General features: G+C 62.6%; 1 protein-coding gene across 10 annotated transcripts in view; it reads right to left on the bottom strand.

The window, feature by feature from the left end:
* The window catches only part of MACF1 (microtubule actin crosslinking factor 1), a 139846-nt gene that overhangs the window by 115634 nt on the left and 2413 nt on the right, over positions 1-21799 (bottom strand). The window contains exon 1 of one of the 10 annotated variants that reach the window (XM_048326809.1): positions 16750-16902. The exons of the other annotated variants lie outside the window; for them this stretch is intronic. Within the exon in view, the coding sequence (XP_048182766.1) occupies positions 16750-16843 (94 nt within the window). The 5' untranslated portion in view covers positions 16844-16902. Of the gene's footprint in view, positions 1-16749; positions 16903-21799 lie in introns of those variants that run through there. 10 annotated transcript variants of the gene reach the window in all.

Below are 21799 nucleotides of genomic sequence, written 5' to 3'. Positions count from 1 at the left end.
ACAGACAGACAGACAGCTCAGCAAGACCCATCCCTGGCTGCCGAGCGCTCCCGCACGTGCCAGGGCACCGCTTTCTGCCGGCAAGCACGGGCAGGGCCCCGCCGGGGCGCGGAGCCTCGCTCCACCCTGCCCGCGGCGCCAGGAGCCTTGGGAAAGGAAAGCCAGAACAAAGATGACGTTTCTTCTGATCCGGGCTATTAAAAACAAGGTGGAACGAGGCAGGTCACGGCTCCCGACGCTGCCCAGCTCCTCGGCTCCAGCTCCCAAACCCTCTCCCGCTGCCGGTGAATCACTCGCCCGAGCGTGTGCGGGCACAGCCGGTGAGCCCTCGCCAGCCGGCTCCTGGCACAGCGGGCACATTCCCCACGTTCAACATTTCCTTCTGGCTTTCGTCATCCCCCAGCGGCCACATTCCCGCTGGGAAGGACGGGAAGAAACCCGCGGGGTCCTCTGCCGGCCCCTGGGCATCATCACCCCCCTCCACTACTGCAAAAATGAGGATTATGGAAACTCGCAGACAGCAAGGCTCTTGTGGCCCTGGAAAACCAACATCTCAAGCACAGGGGGGGTTGTGCAAATAGGGATTTTGGCTCTGAGTACCCCTCCATTGCTCCCCATTTGGACAGGGAATAGTGGGGGCTGGAGCTGGGCTTCGTGCGGATTAACCGGAGCAGCTCCATCCCACCCAGGGCTGGGGGGCTGTTCTGCACCAGCTCCCCCTGGTCTGCACCGTGAGGGCAGCACAAATCAATATTTGCCTGCGAATCTCTCTCAGAGGAGCTTCCAAAGGTCAGCTGGACTCGGCAAAATGAGGGGAGAGGGAAGGGGCTGGGAGGGAACCTCGGACACCCCCTCCCCCCCGGCACTAAAATCGGAACTGAGCAAAAGGAAGCTCCGGTGATAAGAATGGAGATGTTCCCTTTTCCAGCAGACGTCTGGGCACCAAAATTAGAAAAATATCTTTAAAAAAGGACAAGACTTCCCTTCCCACAGCAGGGCTGACATCGGGGGGGGACGGGGGAAAGGACCCCGGGACCACCTTGCTGTGGGACACGGAGGTGGAGGGCAGGGGTAAGAATGTTCGAGGCAAGGCTGGAAGCAAACATCATTCCTGTGGCTTTCATCCTGCAAAGGCAAACGGCTGAGCTGGATGGCCACCTGCTCATGACTTAATCATTCCCCAGCAGCATGAACTCCTGGGCTGGAGGGCAAATTCCCCAGCACAGCGGCAGTTATGGGGTCTGCGGGAATGTGACATCCCAACAGGGCCCGTCCAAAGGGACCAACCCCAGCGAGATGGACAGAGCCAGCAGGAGAGCCCAGGGCCTCGAGAATCTCAAAAATAACTCAGAAAGAGACCGTTCCCTTCGCAGCAGGATCAGGGAGAGGCTCCCACATCTCCTGCAAGAAGAGCAGCCAGCATTCCCAGGGCACCAGCCTTTCCTAGGTGGGGTTCACTTTTTGGTGTCCCAGAACCAGCACCTTTCCCAGGGGCATCCAGGGCCAGGGTGCCCACCCCTCCATGCACCCCCCCAGAGCGACCCCAGCTCCATCTCTGCGACACGGATCCCAGCAGATCCTTGCCCACGAGCCACGTGCACGCAGTGCCAGCCTGAATACATCCCATTCCAACTCTCTCCCGGCCTTTGGAGCTCTCCCTCCGCGCCGGGAGCGAGCGTCACGCTGGAGGGGAGTGATCTCACCGCTGCTTTCCCAGCATGACAAACCTCCCTCCATCCACCCTCCCCAAGGCTGCGGGGATTGTGCTGACGCGGCAGCTCGGGCATTATTTCACCGCTTCCCGCTTCTCGGAAGCCTCCCGTGGTTTGTCACCCCTCCGAGGACGCTGGCAGCGCCTGCTCATTGAGCGATGCCACGAAATTCACGGCCACGTAACCCCGGCTCCCGGAAAGCACCGAACCCCGCTGAGCTGGCACGGACTCGGTGGCATCGTCCTGCAAGGAGAGGGCAGGGAACGGGGACAGGGCACTGGGGGCACGGATCAAAGCTGCACGGAGAGCTTGGAGCCATCCATGGAGATGCTGGGTGAGAGGGAAGAGGTGAAGCCAGTGCCGGAGGCGAGGAGGATGGGGATGAACGGGGAAAGGAACAGCAAAGGTCTCCCGGCAGAAAACCCCGCGGGCTCTTCAGGAGGGAGCAGCATCAGCCCTGGGCAGAGGAAGGCTTGCTCGCACACCCACGTGCAAGAGGACACACACGTCTGCACGCCTTCCCAGGGGCCTGTGCTGACACGAGAGGTGGCTTCTTTCCCAGGCCGGGGGAGGAGGAGGAAGGCGATGCCATCTCCGGGTCCCTCCCTGCCCCTCCGGCCACGGGGACAACGCCGCATACCTCCACAGAGCCGCCGTCTCCACGGCTGGGTAAACACCCGCTCCGCAATTCCCAGCACACCCCGACAGCGAGGGAGAAAGCCATGAAAAAACAAAACACCGAAAAAAAACCCCAAACCCCTCCACCATTGAGATTTGATGGAAACCCCGGCAGAGGGGACGGGCACAGCCCCGTACCAGAGAGCAGCCCAAATCCCAAATCCCAAATCCTGCACCCGCTCCCACCGCCTGCACAGGAGCTGAGCACCAGGAATGCCCTGAACGCTGGAAAAATCCCCCAAATTAAGTCCCAGGTCCCAGCCCCTCTTGGAGGAGCCAGACCCCGCTGCTCCCCAGCACCGCCAAGCCCCAGGGAGAGCCGTGGGGAGCCGGATCGGAGCCGCGGCGCTGGGATCATCCCCGGCAGCTCAAGTCCAAGCTTTGCACTTCCCACAGCAGCGGCTTAGGGAGCAGGAAAGCCGGGGGGGCGGAGGGATGGCCGGCATCAAAACTCCTTTTCTAGCAGCTAACAAAAGAGCCGGTGTCTCCGCAGAGAGGCTTGTTATTCCAACGCCAACCAGAGGCTGCTTGGCAGCGGGGGAAATAGAGAAATGCTGGCCTAGTGGGAACTGGCTGCGCTTTGTTTGGGGGGTGCTGTGTTTGCACAGCCCCCCACACAACGGGGGTGTCGGGGTCAGGGAGGTCAGGGATGGGCTCTCCCCTGGGTATGGCCACTGGGTCTGGTGGCCCTGTCCTGCTCCTCACAAATAAAGCAGAGGTGACTGCCCAAGGTGCTGTTGGGAAGCTGTGTCCCCCCTTTTTTTCTGCCTTCAGCTCCCCAGGTGTGCCCCGAAAAGCAGCTCAGGGTCTCCCCACCGTCGCCACGCTGCGAACACGAGGACGGCAGCGGTGGAGCCGGAGATGTGCAAAGTCTCCTCTGAGAAATGGAGGTCAAAGAGAAGGAAGCGGCCGATTCCCTCCTCTTCCTCTGCAGATGGAGGGCAGGCAGCAACCCTGAGCCCTGATCTCATTAGATGTCCCAAACTAAGCAGTGTGAAACCTGATTAGTGCCGGGCGGGAGGCGGGCGAAGGAGCGGCAGCTTGCTCTGCCAGCCAGCCCCAGCACCCTGCCTATGGAGAGGGGGGTCTGGGCAGCAGGGCACCCACAGTTGCCTCCCCACAGCACCCAGGACCTGTCCTGGTCCTTCCAGGCTCCATCACACCCCCGGTCATGGCTGTGCCGTGCTCTGAAGTGATGCTTCATCCCAGCTCCGGCCGGCCTTGGCGTGCAGCAGCACAGAGAAATGTAGGATTATAAAAAAAGGGGAGGCAGGAGCCCAAAACCTCTGTTCCCTAGAGACCTGCTCTCCTGCAGAGAAACTTAATCCCTGTTAAAAAGCAAATGAAATAATCCAGTTGCTAACACTGCTCTGGCCACTCCGTTCAAGCCCCAGGCCTGCCGGACCCCTCCAGCCTGGCCCAAGCCCAGCAGATTCCCTCAGCAGGGCTGAGCCGGACCTTTCCAAGGCTAAAACCATTCCTGGCACCACAGAGCTGTGGTGGGAAAGCTGTAAATCAACAGAGAGCCTCAGTCAGGGCACAGCCCGTGAGTGTCCCTGCCTGGCTGTGCTGCCCAGGGGACACTGCCAGAAAAGTGCCACCCACCCTTTCCCAGGGGACACCAGCACCGTCCTCCTCACACACCGGGACACAGGGCTGGCAGAGCCACGTGCTGGAGGAGCCAAAACTCACCAGGGCCTCCACCCACGGCAGCCAGGGAAGATGTTGGCTCTGGATCTCTTATCACACCCGGCCACCTTGGGCGGCCTCGGCTCCTCGGGGAAGCCACCACATGATGGGACGACAGCAAACAGTGACAAGGGGACGAGCTGTGGCACCACTCCAGCACGGTGGCACACAGCAGAGCAGGATGCTGCTCCTGCCTCCTGCTCCGATCCCACACATCCCTCAGGCAGCACCTAAACCCCTCTTTTTTAACAGCAGAAACTCAGCCACGAAATTCCTCACCGCTCGTGCACAGTGGTGAGGTGACAAGAACAAGCATGGACCCACTCCTTGGTCACGGGGAGGGGGTGAAAATCTGAGCCCGGTTCCCCTGGGGAAAGCACGTGGCAGCTCCAAGGTCAGATGGAGCCAGATTAGCTGGCAGTGCACGGACAGGGCCGAGGTGATGTCGGGTTTGAGCCGGCTGCCAAGTAAACAACAAAACTCCTCAGAAAGAGAAACCAGCCGTCCTCGTGCTGCTGGTAAAATTAACCCAGCAATAAATTTGTAATCAAATGGGTTTCCTCAGCCAAGCCCAAAGGATCTGGTCATCTCGGGGCCGTGACCGACGCTGCTCCGGGAAACTCAAGATGGAAACTGTGTGGAAAGTCCGGGTGACCCCACACCCACCGGGGCAGGGTCCCTCCTGGAGCAGCACCCTTTGACCTCGGCGTGGAGACAGGGATCTGGCAGGGCCCCCCAGCCCCATCCCAGCTGGGCGGGCTGGGGGCACTGGGATGCTCTCCAAGCCCCTTGGAGGGCTGACAGGGATGGATGCTGGCACAGAGCCGGGGGTCAGGGGCCTGGACTCACACACACGAGCATTTACATATGAAACACTCCCAGCTCCAATATCCGCTGCTGCCTCCACCTCCCCGGGGAGATGAATAGAGATGAGGGGGGAGAAGGGAAAAGAAACCTCTCCAGCAATAAACCCTTGTTTTCCTCCAGCTCTGGCCAGCCCCGCAGCTCAAGGGCAGGCTGGGCCGGCTGTTTTCAGTGCTGGGAGCACACTTAGATCCACGGCAAAGCCAAACAGTGACAGCGGGATGCACGGCGCAGCATCTCCACACCAGCAAGCGCCACAGAGCCAACCATTCCCTGTGGGCACCCCTTCTGTGCTTGGATGCACAGGGAAGCCCCCCCAGCAGCATGGAAGAACTCAAACTGTGCTGCCTCAAGCAGTGTTTGGCCTCCTCCAAGCACAGAATCCCAGACTGGATTGGTTGGAAGGGACCTCAAAGGCCATTTCATCCCCATGGGCAGGAACACCTTCCACCAGACCAGGTTGCTCCAAGCCTTGTGCAACCTGGCCTTGGACACTTCCAGCCTCCACCCCTTCCCTGCCCACACCACCATCTCCTGCCTGCTCTGCTCCCTGAATTAAAACCACGAAGGGCTGTGGTGAACACAGCTGGTGACAGACAAAGTCGGCATCACTGGGTCTAGAGGCAGCAAAACAGACCCAAATCCACAGACTGGGGCTCCTTGGGGACGTGCCACCCACGTTGCCACGTCTTTGTTCCAGGCTCGCGGGCACGGAAAGCGCCACGAGCTCCGGGATGTGGGAGCCAGAGCGGGAGCCAACGCTCCCAGCAGGGCTCTGGGCAGCACCTGGAGAGGGGAAGGCTGCCAGCTCAGCTCCTGCAAGCAGTCACCTTGTAAACACGATTAATAATGTCATGTGGGCTCCCCGCGCCTCGCTCGCGCCGGCAGGACGGGAACTCGCCGAGCTGCAGCTGGAGCCGGGGCTGGGAAGCTCCATGTGAGAGCTTCAGCAGCAGCCCCAAAATGCAGAGTTGGGGTCAACAGCACCCAAACCCGGCACCCAAACCCGGCACCCATCCCTGCTCCGGCTGCCAAGGGGCTGGACATGGAGGGGACAGCGCCGGCCACCATCCCCGGCACACCCAGCCGCCACATGGCGACTCGGGGCTCCTTTTACATTGATTCCCAGTGCCAGCTGCAGCGAGGCTCAGGAAAAATTTATGATGGACACCACGGCAGCATAAGAAAGTGAATTATATTCCTCCCAGACTCGATAAGTCAGGGCAGCTGTCAGCCACAGAGCCGCGGGATTAACCCTTTGCGGCGGTGGCGGCGGCTGCACGGGAGGGTGGGGACACTGCCAGCCTGCTGGTGACAACTCCCTTGGCTCCCTGCTAAATTAAACATGGAATTGATTCACCTTTGTTATACAATGGGATCAGCTGGTAAAGCCCAGCCGAGGCCTTGCTGTGAAAAGGGGCGAGTCAATGACAGCATTGTCGGATGACAGGCGATGGCATTCCAGGTGCCTTCTGTTTTCCTCTCCTGCCCTTCTAGCAGGAGAACCCCTGCAGCAGGATGAGGCTGGCAGGGAATTCCAGGGCAAAAAGCTCCTCTGACAGCAGGGAAGATAAAAAAATAGAGGAAGAAAGGGGGAGAAAAAGCATTCTCAGAGCAGCAGGTAAGCCGAGCTGCTCTCCCACAGCCCGGGCTTGCTGCCTGTGACAGCGGGACAACGGGTGCCTGCCTCCAGCCACCTGCCAGGGGCCAGCCCGGCACGATCAGGTGTCCCAGCTGGCTCTCCAGGGACAGCCCGCGAGGCAGGAGAGGGCACAGCACTGGGAAAGAACTTTAGAAAGAAGGGAAGTGGGAAAGCAGCAATCTGCACCCGCAGCCACGCAGCGAAAACACCCTCGGCAGAGCAGGGTCAGCCCCCACGCCGTGGCAACAGCAGCCCACTCTCCCTCTGAGCAGGAATTGGAGCTCAATTCCTCTCCCAGTTGTTACTGAAGCAGCTTCCCCGGGCTCCCTGCGCTGCTCCCAGGGCTGGGCCGGCCGCTGCCCCAGCGCTCCCTTTGTGCCCAGCTCCAAATCCAAGGAGAGGACAAAAGAGGGAAGTGAAGCGGAGCCGTGGAAGCACCACCCCTCCCCGGCTGCCTCCCCGGGCAGCTCCTGGCCGTGCCGGGAGCGCTCGATCCGCCTCGATCGGCGATCGATGACAGATGGTGGGACCCAGCTGGAGCCGGAGCGGCTCAGCCTCTCCCCGCGCTGGGTCACAAATACCTCTCAGCGTGCCGAGCCCATCCAGGAACTTCTTGTACTTCTCCAGGTTCATTTTGCAGCTGGACCCACCACCAGCTCCTCAGCTGGGCGGCATCGGGGCACCCACAAGCTCCGGCCACTGTCCCCGGCTCAGCATTCCCGCTGGACTCCTCTGAGTCGCCCTTTGACCACTGGCAGTGTTTCCTTATTTGATGAAGCACATGAAAGCCTCCCAGGGCTGAGGCCACCCCCCTTTTTGCAAATGAGCCCAGCAACTGCCCCGCACCACCAGGGCCCCCTCCCCACCCCCGGCATCCCTCATCCCACCCCTCCACGCCGGAGGATTCAGGGATTGGATGTCCTGGGGATATTTCCAGCAGGGAGCATGGTGAAGGGAATTGGGAGGGGAAGGAAAAAACCCAATGGGATTTAAGGCTGGCAGGCAGGAGACGAGGAAAACGCAGGCAGTGGGCAAGTGGGTCCCACTCCTTGTGGGAAAAGCCACCCTGGCCAACAGTCTGGGAGAAGCCACCAGAAAAGTGCCATAAAATGCTGGAAAAATGGGCCAGGTGAGACCCAGGAGCAGATGGGGAGCAGATCCCTCCTGTCTCTGCCCCCCGACACCCACCACATGTTCACCTGGCCCTGGCTGCGAGGCGCTCGCAAAGCTGAAAAGGAGATTTACTGGTTTTAAAGGAATTTTTGGCAGCAGGAACCAGCCCAGAGTGATCCAAGGGGATCCGAGCGCCTGACCCGCTCATTGCTGCCCTTCAGCAGGGCTGGTGTCCACCAGGCAGGGAGCAGGACTTCTGTTAAATCAAATAATAAAACCAATAATGATAATGATAATATCACCGTCAGCAGTGTTGAAATGTCCTGTCACAGAGGTAGATCCTGCTGTCGCCATTCCCTCTCTGGAAAGATCCCAGCAGATTGAGCAAGACCCACCACACGGTGCAGGATCATCCTGCCTGAGCTCCCACACGGCATCTGAGCTTTGCCAGAGGAAGAGGAGAGAGAGAAATAGAGCGAGGATGTGCTGCAGGAGCCAAATCTGCCCCCAAAAACCAGGGGGGAAGCTCCCTGGAAGTCAGGGGAGCGAGGAGATTCCCCTCATCCATGAATCCCTGGCTCCTTCACCATGTGTTGAGGTGCCTCCCCAGAGCAACCCCCATCCCACAGCGACATTATCCATAAAATATTCATAAAACCAGAACACTCGTGGAAGCAGCCCCGTGTCCACCTCCTCCGCAGCTCCGGGACAGACGGACACTTCTCCAGGGACAGACACACACTGAGGGTATCGCTTTGCATGGTGAGCAGAGCAAGCCCAGCAGGCCAGTTGCTGCTCGTGCCCCTGACAGCTGGGAACCAGGGAGCCAAAAATCCCTCTGGGAGCTCCGGGTTGGGGAAGGAGGCAGGTGGTGAGGTGCCTCCTCCACACTCGGGGTGCCCCAGGACGCTCTGCACCCCTCTGAGCTCCGGTGGGGTGGAGGTGACATCCGTTCATCCCAGCAAGGAGCTGATCCAAGAGCTGATCCAACCACCAGGGAAGTGGCCACAGGAAGAGCCTGGATCCAGGGCTGGAGCTGGAGGTGCTGGCTGCATCCCTGGCATCATGGGGCCATTCCCAGCCATCCCCCCGTGCCCGCCGGCAGCGCCGGCAGCAGAACGAAGTTGTTGCGAGAAGCCAAGTTGTCATCACTAAAAATAGCACAATGGAATTTTCCTCTAAAGGAAGACAAAAAGAAACAGGGGGAAAAAAAAAAAAGTCCTGATTCTTCCTGACAAAGGGGCTGTGAGAAGGAAGGGTGGGAACAGCCCCACGGAGGGGGCACGAGGGCACATCGGGTCCTTGCCTTCCAACAGCCCCAAACAGGCACGGAGAGCTGAGCCCATCACGGGGGGACAGCGAGATCCCACCTTATTTATCTCCATCCTCCCCTTCCCAGCAAAGGGGTGAGACCAGATCCCATCAGGATGGCCACTGGACACGGCAAGCAGGGAGCTGCTCCAAAATTACAGCAGCAGGAGCAGGAGGGAGATGCAGGGAAGAGAGCCCAGAACCCACCGGGCAGCCCCCGAACCCTGCCTGGATGGGGAGAAGGGCTCTTCCCTCCTCCTGTCCCGAGGGGGTTAATGGGAAGGGGGTCTGGCGCCACCAGATCCCATCCCCAAGCATCCCAGCTCCCTCTCCCCTCTGCCGGGAACGCCAGGAATTCCTGGAGGAGGGAAGGATCGCTCCAGCTGGCTCGATCATATTGAGAATGGGGCGGGAGGGGGGGGGGGAGTCAGGGGAGCCCCCAGCTCCCGCGGCGGCCACCGCGCATCCAGGAATCCCAGATCTCCCAGCACGGCAACTGCCCTCGCAGCAGGAACGAGAGGCATCCCAAACAGCCGGCCAGGATGAAATATCTCCACGGGCAGCAGCGTCTGGAGGCGCCCGCACGGAAACCTCCCGTGCCACCCACGGCTGTCCCCAGCGCTGTCACCCCGGAGGTTGGGGCCGTGCTGGGAGACCCCACCAGCCCCGGGAGTGGGGATGGGGCTGTTCCAGCCACGCTGAGGATGCTGCCAGAGCCAGGGAATGGGGGTGTGATCCAAGGCACGCCTGGGGTGCGGGGTGGATTTATTTTGGGAGAGCCTTAAGACTGCACCGTCACCGCCCTGGCGAGCCCCCAGCGGGGTCACAGGGATGGCCAGGGCCACACCGGCTGTCCCCAACATCACCGTGTCAACTGAACGTGCCTGCAGCAGAGGGGTGGTGCGGGGGCACTAATTAACTAATGGTTATTAGCTGGCGGGACAGCACGGGACCATCAGGTTGGGAAAGCATCCCGGCCCCGCTCCGTGGGGAGAGAAGTCGCTCCCACAGGATAGTTTTGAGTTTTACCAGGAGCAAAAGTGCCCAAGGTCACCTGGAATCTCTCAGCCAAAGGAGCCCTTGTATACAGTTTCCTGCAGGGAAAAATAAGCTGCTGGCAGAAGCATTTCTGTAGGGCCACAACGGGCCTGAGTACAATTCATAAAAACCAAGATGAGTCCCAGCCTGATGGGACACAACCAGAAGTCAGCACAAAAATCCCACCGGGATCAAGGCAGGAGTGGGGTGGATGGCTGGGGGCAGCAAGGGCAGAGCAAGGGATTTGGAGAAGGAGCTGGTTTCAATCCCAGCCGTGCCAGGATTACACCCCCAACCTAGGCAGGGGTCCCAGCAGAGCTGGAGGAAGGGGAAAAGGCTCCCAGCAGAGCTCAAGGTGGGCAAAACAGAAGCTGGGAGAGAACACAGCCCACGCAGGTGCCGCAGAGGTGCAAAACACAGCACTCATCACCTGTGGGAGGCTGGAAGAGCTTCCCCAGCATCATTAAAAAACGCTCATCCGAGCAGGGGAGGGCAGGTGGGGCAGGCGGCTGCCGGCACGCTCGGGCTCTCCGGAGGGAAACAGGGCTCAGCAGGAAATGAAAGATGGAAATGCAGGCATGTCACGCACAGGAAAACAACCGAATAAACACGATTGTGGCCTCACAGCGCCCGGAGCTCGCTGGCTCAGAGCGCCGGTAAACAGGGGGTGACAAAGGGACACTCCAGGCAGGGCGAGGCCACGGCCGCAGGGACCGGGCACAGGCACGAGCCCTGCACACAGACCTGTCCCACCTCTGCCAGGCTGTGCCCCGGGGGGTGACAGGGAGCTGCAGCCCGTCCTGCCGGGATCAGCATCCTGCTTCTCACCCGGAATCTCCCAACCCATCTCGCCCAACAGCCCTCCCCACTTCCCCCCTCCCTCTTCCAGGAATCTCTGGGTTTATCTGACCCACAAGCAGGACGCACATCTCAGATCACATCCCAGCACTCGTTTTACCGTGTCCACAGCCAAACGCACACCAAATCTGATCACTCAGCCTCCCACCCCGCCACACATCCCTGTGGGAAGCTGGCACTGGAGGATCCCCCTCCCCGGCCCCCCTAGCCGGGTGAGATCCATCCAGACACACAAAACCCCACGACATGAGCTTGGAAGTGAAACTTCCCAGCTTATTAACACAAGCATCCTCCGTGCAGGGAATTTCCTTGGCGGTTTCCCTCTCCAAGCTGGAGGCTGTTTCAACACCCCCAGACCCGGCAGCGGGCCCAGACCCCCCAGAGGTTAAATCTGAGAGGTTAAATCTGGAGTTTCCCAGGAGAAAGAGCATCTGGAAAGAGAGGGAGATCTCAGGGACAGCATCCAGCCACGCATGAGGGGTGTTCTCCTCACCGTGCCGGGGAGATCAGCTCCCTGCCTCCACCCCTGCTCCCCCACCACCTCCCAGCACCGGCTCTGCTGGTTCCCACCCCACCCGCAGCCTCCGATGGGATGGGATGGGAAAGGTGTGAGCAATCCGGGGTGCGGAGAGGAGCTGGTTTGCTGGTCCTGCCCATGGACCTGGGAGGGTTCACCCAGTGCCGGGGGGCACAGCGCGGGTGTCCAGCCCCAGCAATCAGGGCTCCCGCTGTGTCCCCACTGCCGGCCCCATCCCAGGTGTGCCAGCACCCCTGCACCGCCTCTCCCCAGGGCAGGGATTGCCTCACCTGCCTGGAAAACTCAGCTGGCGTTGCTAAGATCCGGCCACAGCACGGAGTTTCCACGGCAGCACCGCCCTGGGCACGGCTGAGCCACGGAGAGCGCTGGGAAGGGCTGGATTATTGGAGCTCAGGGTCCCTTCCAGGGCTTCCCTGCGCTGCTTCCCAGCTGCTCCGTGCATCTTCCCACCACCCCACGCCTGTCCCGGCCCTGCTGCTCCAGCTGGCAGCGAAACACTGCCCCGTGCAGGAACCAGCCAGGCTGAGCCCACGGCCCGGGAAGGGCTCACAGCCCCTCTGTGCAGGAGGATGGAGCTGTATCCAGAGATCCCAGTATGGACCAGCTCCTTCACGCCCACCCCGAGCTCCAGCACAGCCTCTCCCAGCACTGGGACAGGAGGAACTGGAACCTGCAGCGCCCTGCTGCTCCCACAGCCTGGATTTATCCATTTCAGACCTATAAAAAAGGCACTTATCACCCGGGTATTCAAACAATGGTGCTAAGACACTTCACATTTAAATAAAACCTCTTGTTTTACTTCCCTCTGGGAGGTTCCTTGCCACTGGCATCAGCCACGTTATGTCCAGAGCAGTCTAAACTTAGCTGACACAAGCGAGACGAGCCTGGAAAGGAGGTTGGCTGGGACCCAGCAGACGGAGGTCAAAGACTCCGGTCTCGCCCTGGAGCATGAGCCGGGAAGGAAAAAGCTCCACGGGAATGCAGCGCTGAGGAGAGCAAGGAGAGAACAACCCCAGCCCTTTCCAAAGGCTCTGAGAGGAGATCAAAGCCATCCGGCACAGCCCCGCACACCCGCGGGTCACGTCCCGGTGACGGTGCCAGCGAGGTACCGCGGCTGCGGCCACCTTGCACCCACCCCCTGCCCTCCCAGGGGATTTTCTCTCTGGACCAGAAGCACATGGAAAGGAGGAGAAGCAGCCAACAGCCCCAGGAGCTGCGAGAGCAGGGCTCAGCCACGGTTCTGGTTCATTAGCAGGGCACCAGGACAACGCCGGCCGTGGCTTCCGCTGATTGCGGGGATGCCGGCGGGATGGGGGGAGGCAATCCCAGCCCGGGAGGCACCGCTGAGCCTTGGGATGGGGATGACTCCACTGCCAAGGCTGCAGAGAGAGGCCGGGCTGGGTGGGGAGGATCCTGTCACCTGCAATGCCACCAGCCCCGTTTCCCCGCTGGCCACAACAAACACGAGCAGAACAGCTCCGAGCACTGGAACATTGCCTCGGACACCCAGGGCTGCCCCAGGCTCCTGCCACCTCCTTGAGCCCCCCTTTTGCCTCTGGTCCACCCCCTATGCCAGAGAAACCAATGACTCCCACATGTATCCCCCCAAAAAATCCATGTTATTCACCCAATGATGGAAAATCCCGTGGCTCCCAGCCCAGCTTCCCCCACGTTTGCTCAAGCCAGGGACTCTCCACTCCAAAAGTGGAACTTGGCCAACCCTCCTCCCGAGGGATGAAGGGGAAGAAGGGCTTCCTCTCCCCCAGCGAGGAGTCACCACCACGCCGCCAGCCCCAGCAGAGCTCTCACAGGCCGCAGAGGCCTCGTGCAGCCCACTCAGCACCACCCAGGAGCGACGTTTGTCCTCGTGGGATGGATCTCCCAGCAATCCCTTGCATCAGGAGGCGGCTGCACGCTGGGAGAGCTGCTCGGCTCAAGGAACAAGGCCCCTCCAAGTCCCCAGACACCCCCAGTAGCATTTATTGCGGCACAACAGCAGCCACAAGTGGAAAAAAGGAGATTCTTCAGAGCTGGGCATGGCCAGGAATGCCATGTACCACCAGGAAGGCTCCAGTCCCAACTGGGAATGAACCCTGGCTGATTTATACAAGGGTCCTCCACCTCTCCTGCCCGCCCCAGGGTCTCCTCCAGGCCCTGGGAGGTTGTTCCCTCCCTAACTGGAGCCAGGTTACTCAGGCAAGGTGACAAACCACCTTGTGCTGTCCCAGTCCAAACAAGCCAGGCCACATGCTGGGCACCACGGAGCAGGCAGAGACGGCGTCAGGAGCGGGCAAAACCTTCCTGGATGCCACAGCTCCAGGTTTTCTACCCCCAATGCGAAAAAACCTCCAGTTAATTATGAAAAAGAAAGGATTTCACCAGGATTGATTAGTTAATGTTTACAGTGCTGGGAGCAGGGGAAGCATGACCTGAGTTCTGAGCTTGGCAGAGCTGCCGGCACCCTTGCACTGCCGGACATCCCAGGGCTGCTCAGCACAGGGCCACGAGCCGGCTCCTGCTTCCCATGGGCTGCCTCCTGATTTTCCAAGGGGACAGTGAGGGTCAGCACCCCCCAAAACACACTGGGAAGTTGCCATGGGAATGGAGAGCGGCCTCAGCTGCTGGGCCCTGCTCAGGGTGGCAGAGTCAGGCTCCCCTTCCTGCCCAGACCCCAAAAGAGAGGAGCCCACGAAAAGCTCCGCCATCACCCCCCACCTCAGTGCCGTCATTCCCACCGGGATCCGCAGCAGCAGGTCCCAGCATGTGCTGCGGCACCGTGATCCAGGCACGAGGCAAGAGGGGCTGGAAACCGCCCCGTGGCCGGCTCCCCGCGGGGAACTGGCCTGCTGGCTTGCAACTGGGCCAGACTGGTGAAGGTCATGGCATTGGGGACCTCCTGCTGCAGGTGTGGGGCTCTTCCCAGACAGGACAACCCCGAGAACACCAACAGCTGAAGGAAGTGAGAGAGCCAGGGAAGCGCTGAGGCAGCACCGGAGTCACCACCCCCAAAATCCCCACTTTTAGCCCCATCCTCTGGTTCAAGCCACCCAGCACAGCAGGTGGGTGCCCCCGCAGCGCTGATGCAAACGTCCTCCCCCGGGATCGGGAGCATCCCGGCGAGCCCCGGCGCCGCAGCGCTGCGGCACAGCTCCCCGGCACCCCGCTGCCAAGGGTGGGTGTTCTCAGAAAGAAAAGAATCACGGGGATCTGCCAGCTGGATCACTCCTGCTCACCAGGGAAAATCAGGACTCGCAGCTCCGGGACCCTTCCCGTGTCGCCGCTCTCCTCGTCTCCAGACCCGTCGCAGCTCGTGCAACAGCAGAGGCCTCACTGCTCAAATTGGGATTTTTTAGGGTGTTTAGTGGTGCTGTCTAAAAGAAATGCATTTGCAATCCCCGCTCTGGCAGTGCCAAGTGTCCTCCTTGCCCTCTTCTTGCCCTCCTTGCAGCCAGTCCTGGATGTAGCAGGTCAGGGGTGGCCACCACAAGCCGGCCGCCAACGCCACGGGTCTCACCCCCACTCGGCCCTCAGCAGTCACATTTCAGTGAAAACTCTCCTTTTTTGCAGGATTAAGAGGGGGAGGGGATGAGCCAGTGGAAAACTTGTTCTGGACAGGAAAAACCAAACGGTTCACGGGAGCTGCAGTAGGGGATAACAGGGAAGAGACAACACAGCCTCCAACTCGGAGCCAAACAACCCCAACTGGGGCTCCCACTCAGCCCTTGCAGCGTTGCTGGGATGCCCCAGGAGGGGTGGGGAGCTGGGAAGGGGTCAAAGGCAAAGGGAAGCTTTTCTGGAGCATAAGCACTCATTTCCCCTACACCACAAACAAGCTCCAACAACACCCAGCAGGCTATTTCCAAGTTAGCACCACCTTCCTAACACATCCCAGCTCAAAAATCAGGTATTCCCTAGAAAAACTCCTCCCCAGAAGGAGCCAATTGCTCATGGAAGGCACCAACACCCAGAGCACGGAGCGGGCAAAGGGAGCCCAAGGTGCCAGGGGTGCTCCAGCTGGACCAAGTGTGCTACAGGCCCTGGAATTCCCATTTCTTGTTCGGAACGAAGCAAACAGCAGCTCCTTCCACGCCAGCACTGGCACCCGCGTCTCCACGCTGAACCCAGCTACATCAAAGCAGCTTTTCAGTAATAAAAAAGTTTGCTGGGTACTTGGACAAGCCCAAGTCACGTTTCCCAGCGCCTTTCCAAGGCGCCCGACGAGGTTTTATGCCCTGCTCCCTGCGGAGGCTGCGCGTCTCTCCCACCTCTGGGATGTTTGAGTGGCACCCCCTGGATCAGGGAGCCAGGGAATCCATTATTCCAGGCAGAAAGGAAAAGGAAACAGGCGCTGCGAGCGCCTGGCTCCTCTCAGCCCGGCCATTCGCATTTTAAAGAGACTTGGCTGCTAAACTTATCAAACGGAGCACTGGGAGCCCTGTGGGGCTGGAATCTGGGCTCCAGGACAAGCCTAGCGCTGCAGCGGGGAGGAAGAAAGAAAAATAATAATAACAAGCAGAAGAATGGGAACGCACACAGCTGCCGGGGATGAGCCGCTGACATCAAAACTGCACACTCACTGCCGGTACCGGCACCGGCCTCAGCAGCACCTTGGCCCCTCATCCCTGCCCGGCTGCGGCTCGGGGAGCGACCCCGGTGGCGTGGGGGGGCTGTGGGGACACGGATGGGCCCCCACAGCCCTTGTGCCACCGCGGGTGAGGGCACAGGGGTGACGGATGTCGTGCTGCTCCGAGCGGCGGGGTGCCCGGGCGGGATGCTGGGCACCCCACGGAAGGGACGCAGGGACCCCAAAACTCTGGGAAAGCCAAGCGGGGGGCGTGGGAAGCTCACGCAGGGAGCCCACGCAGGAACCCCAGACACCCCACGCTGGGGACAGCAGCGGCGCTCATCCCTCGGGCACCCCACGCGGGGACGCGGAGCCCACGGGCAGCCCACGCAGGAGACGCGGCACCCAGGAACCCCACGCAGGGACGCTGCGCCCCCAGACAGCCCACGCAGGAACCCCACGCAGGGGGACACCTGGGACGCTCGGACGCTGTCCCCACGCTGGGGACACTCGGACCAGGACACCGAGGATGCTGCCCCCGAGCATCCCACCCCGCAGCGCGCCCGGGGCCGCCTCCAGCGCTCCGGCCGTGGGCACCGAGAAAACACCGGGAATACACCGGGAAGGCACCGGAAAGGCTCCGGGAAGACTCCGGGAAGGCTCCGGGACGGCGCCGGCTGAGCCCAGCGGGGCGGCCCCGGCGCGCTCCAGGCCCGGCCGCGGGCCCCGGCGGGCGCGGTACCTTTGTAGCGCTCCAGCACGTCCTCGTAGGCCTGCACGAACTCCTTCTCCTGGCTGCGGTTGGCCGGGAGCAGCCCCGGCACGTACCCGGCCATGGCGGCCTTTGTGCCCGGGCTGGGCGCAGCTGCCGGCGGCGCGGCCAGGGCCCGTCTGTGCCGGGGCCGCTTCCGCCGCGCCGCGCCCGGGACCGGCCCGCCCCGGGGCCCGCCCAGCGCCACCGGGACCGCCCAGCGCCACCAGGACCCGCCCAGAGACACCGGGACCCGCCCATCGCCACCAGGACCCGCCCATCGCCACCGAGACCCGCCCAGAGACACCGGGATCCGCCCAGAGCCACCGGGCCCCGCCCAGAGCCACCGGGACCGCCCAGCGCCACCGGGCCCCGCCCAGAGACACCGGGACCCGCCCATCGCCACCAGGACCCGCCCAGAGACACCGGGATCCGCCCAGAGCCACCGGGCCCCGCCCAGAGCCACCAGGACCCGCCCAGAGACACCAGGATCCGCCCAGAGACACCGGGACCCGCCCAGAGACACCAGGACCAGCCCAGAGCCACCGGGACCCGCCCAGAGACACCAGGACCAGCCCAGAGACACCGGGACCCGCCCAGAGACACCAGGACCAGCCCAGAGCCACCGGGACCCGCCCAGAGACACCAGGACCAGCCCAGAGACACCGGGACCCGCCCGCGGACACGGGACACGCCCCCGGGGCACGCCCATTGTCCCGGGACACGCCCACCGAGGGGACACGCCCTGGGGTCGTGCCCACCGACAGGGAGACGCCCCCAGACCCACCCGTGGCCCCCGGGATCCGCCCACGGGTGGGGACACGCCCATGGGTGGGGACACGCCCACGGATGGGGACACGCCCACGGATGGGGACACGCCCACGGATGGGGACACGCCCATGGGTGGGACACGCCCATGGGTGGGACACGCCCCCCCTGGAAACGCCCATGATGGGGACACGCCCAGAGCCCGCCTGATTCGGTGGCCCCGCCCATCGGGCCGCGTTTGCTCCGCCCCCTGCTGAGGCCACACCCCGAGGAGGCCCCGCCCCCCGGAGCGCGCCCCGGCCCCGCCGCGACCTCTCGCGGCCACTCGGGGCAACACCGGGCGGGAGGGGCGGGGGGACACGGGGGGACACGGGGGTGACACAGGGGGTGACACCGGGGGGGACACCGGGGTGACACGGGGGTGACACAGGGGGTGACACAGGGGGTGACACGGGGGTGACACAGGGGGTGACACAGGGGGTGACACCGGGGGGGACACCGGGGTGACACTGGGGTGACACGGGGGTGACACAGGGGGTGACACCGGGGGGGACACTGGGGGTGACACCGGGGTGACACTGGGGTGACACGGGGGTGACACAGGGGGTGACACCGGGGGGGACACCGGGGTGACACTGGGGGGAAAACGGGGGTGATACCAGGGGGACACCGAGGGGGCCCACGGGGGTGACACGGGGGGACACAGGGGGGACACGGGGGGGGGACACTGGGGGGACACAGGGGGGACACGGGGAGGACACGGGGGGACACCGGAGGTGACACCGGGGTGACACGGGGGGGGACACCGCCGTGACACAGGGGGTGACACCGGGGGGGACAATGGGTAGCACCGGGGGTGACAATGGGTGTCATACCGGGAACGACACCAGGGGGTGACACTGGGAGTGACATCGTGGATAACACCGGGGAGTGACTGACGCAGACAGTGACACCAGGGGGTGACACCGAGGGGTGACAGCGGCACTGACACCAGGGGTGACACCTTGGGAGGGGGGGAACGACCCTGCTCGGCAGGGCCACGTGTGATGCCGTGACCTCCCAGTGCCATGCTGTCACCCAGAGACCCCCAGTGCATCCCAGTGAGCCCAGGGAGTTCATCCCAGTAGATCCCAGTAGATCCCAGTGCATCCCATCACATCCCAGTAGATCCCAGTGCACCACCTCAGCTGCCCCAAGGACAGGGGTCCTGCTGCTCCCCCCCCCCCTGCTTCCAGCATGGGAGAGACTGGGGGGGCTGCCAGGCCCGTGGGCATCCCCCGGGCTGGGATCCTGGCTGGAAGCTCTGACCAGGGAGGACCAGACCCCCGGGACTGCCTGGAGGGGCTGGGGGGGAATGGGGGGCCCTCAGCATCACCTGGTGAGCAATGGGCATGAAAAAGGGGACCCTGAGACTCACCTGGGGGACTTCAGAGGGGATGGAAAGACCCCACCAAGGGGAGCAGTGGGGCAGAGACAAACGGGGAAATGGGGGTTCAGAGCCGAACCTGCCTGGCACCCCCATATCCCCAGAAAGCCCACTCAGCCCCCGCCCCCCCCCCCCCCCCCCCCAAATCCCAGCCGAGCTGACGGAGCAAAACCTCCCATGGAAACTGCCCTTCCAGGGGCACGAGGGTGGCTGTCCCCAGGCCAGGGGACACCCCAGTCCCCCCAGCACCCACGCAGCCCCCGCTGACCCCACAGGCCACCGCCTCGCCGCGACCCCCGCCGGACCCAGCCCCTCCCCGCTGGGGCAAATCCCGGCCGTTTTTTGGCCATCTCAAGATGTTGCTTTTTCACCCCGATGCGCCGTTCCCATGGCAACTGGAGGGCCCGGCTGGGTAACCATGGCAACGAGAAAAGCCCCATCCCGCTCAGGCAAACACCCTGTGTGTCCCCACTGTCACCCAGGGACCCCCGAGCCCCCTCGGGGGGGAGTGGCTGTACCCCAAATCTCTCCGGGGAATGAAGAGGGACCACGGGCAGCACCCCCATCTTCCTCCTCCTCCTCCTCCTCCCGCAGCCCCCGGCCTGGGGTGGGGTTACACAAATCACTCCCCTCACCCCGGCTTTGGAGGCATCTCCCTTTCAGCGTGGCGCCTTAATTAGGAAAAGTAATTAACGTGGCACAGAGCGCCCGTGCCCGGCTGCATCCCCGGCAGAGCCTCCATGGGGAGGAGGGATTCGATTGCGGCGACCTCGTGGCAGGGCCTTTGTGCCCAGCGGTGCCAGGGCCGGGCAGGCATCCTCAGCGGAGCATCCCACTGGGAATGGCCAGAGAATCCCCCGGGAATGACCACAGGGGTGCAGCCCCCCCGGCTGTGCCCACGGAGCCGCCCCGCACGGAGCCCTGCAGAGGTGCCCGCTCTCACCACATCCCTCTGACCCAAAAACGCGTTCCCAGGCAAAGGGAAATTTGTGCCGGCCAGCTGGCACGCCGCGATTCCTCCCCGGGCAGCGGGAATGCTGCTCGGAACCTGCCCCGGCCCCGCGAGCCGGCGGCTCTGCTGCTCCCAAGGCAGCGGAGAACAAGGGGGTTTGTTCCCATGTCCCCGAGGATGAAGCACAGCTCCCTCCCGCAGCCAGCGCTGGCTCTGCCAGCGGCGCGGGTGACGCGCCCGGGTGACAAAGGACTCCCAGGAACCTTTTCAAAGAGCCCTTGGAAAGCCCCCGCGACGCCTCGTCCATCACCCCTGTCCGCTCACCCCTGGCACCCCGGAGTCCCCCCCGCCCCAGCAGCGCCCCAGCACAGCCCTGGCAGCACCGGGTGCAAACGGATTTAGGATGAAAGAGCTCTTTTTTTCCCCCAAAAGCGGCACCCCCCGCCCACCCTCACCCTCTGCCAAGCGCCTGGAGTGAGACAGAGCAAGGCAGGGCCAAGGGTCGGACTCTGACCCTCCACGTCCTGCTCTCCCCTCCCCTCCCAGCGCTGCTTTCCAAGGAGATGCCAGAAAAGCAGGGAACGGCTCCAGAGCTGCCTGGGGACCTGGGCCAGCGTGTCCCAGCCCCCCGCAAAGCCCTCCCTGGGCACGGCTGTGCCCTCCTTTCCTTGGCTCTGATGGCCAGAAGGGATGCAGAGACTGCTGGGCCCCATGGACAGTGAGAGGCAAGAGCCCCCCAGATCCCTGTGTCCCCCCAAAACCACTGAGGTCACTGAGGTGCCACTCCTGTGTCACCTCTGCCGGATCTGTGGTGGGTACAGGATGGGGCTCCCCAACCCCAAATGATGCTCAGCTCAGTCCCCAGGCCCTGGTGCCCCTTCCTGGGGATCCCAAGAAGCCAAAGCCCCATCCCCCTCCCCGGGCACACTGAGAGGTGCCAGCTGCCCCAGGGCACATTCCTCAGGCCACCATCCCTGGTGCCAAGCCTGATCCCAGTGGGAAGAGGCACTGGGGCGGCCAGCGCCCCACAGACATTCCTGCTGAATAATGCAAGGATCCCAATCAATATTTCAGCTCATTTTCAAACTTGGTGACACAAAACTGTCTCCAAACTCTTCTTTTTTTTTTTTTCCCCAGCTCAGCACTGTCTCACTGCACCTCCCAAGTTATTTTTAATGGGGAATCTGCATGAGACCGAATTTTGTGACATCCCCCTGCCTTTCATCACGGCCTGGATACAGCCGGAGTGACAACAAGCACTCGGCATCCTGGGCAGGAACGGAGCTGGGGAATGGCCGGGCCTTGGCAGGATCCATCCCTGGGGTGTGGGAGGATGGGGATTTGGGGTCCATGAGAAAGTGGTGGATATGGCGGGATCCTGGTACCCCTCACCTCCCAGCCCCAGGGATTTGGGATTTGGGGCAGGGCCAGCCGCACCCTGCACATTTGCCTATCCCAGCCCCAGACGGTGCATTCTCAAGAACCATCATTTGAATCAACTGGTTCTTCCAGCCCCAAGATTCCCGGGATGGCACAGCAGCACCGCGGCACGGCCGGATCCACACGCAGCCCCGTGCCATGGGGCAGGCAGGGAGGGAGCAGCACCCACGGCCACCCCTGGCCTGGTGGCACCTGCCCCTGTGCCAGGTGCTGTCCCCGCTCCCCAGTGCTCCCAGTTTGTGTCCCCACAGCACTTGGGCTGGTTCAGTCATCGACTGGGGGCTGGGCAGAGTGGACGCCTCAGCCACCCTTGTGCCCACCCCACCAGTGAGATTAAAGCCCAGCCCCGGGTTTCTCTTGGAGCAACAGCCAGGGACAGCCAGGCCAGGGCTCCGCGGGGGTCCCTCAGCACAGCCCCGAATCCCCAACTCCCCGTTTGCTCCAGCAGGGGCAGA

This window comes from Corvus hawaiiensis, chromosome 23 (assembly GCF_020740725.1).
Source record: "Corvus hawaiiensis isolate bCorHaw1 chromosome 23, bCorHaw1.pri.cur, whole genome shotgun sequence".
NCBI lineage: Eukaryota > Metazoa > Chordata > Aves > Passeriformes > Corvidae > Corvus > Corvus hawaiiensis.
This window is presented reverse-complemented; position numbering and strand designations above follow the sequence as displayed.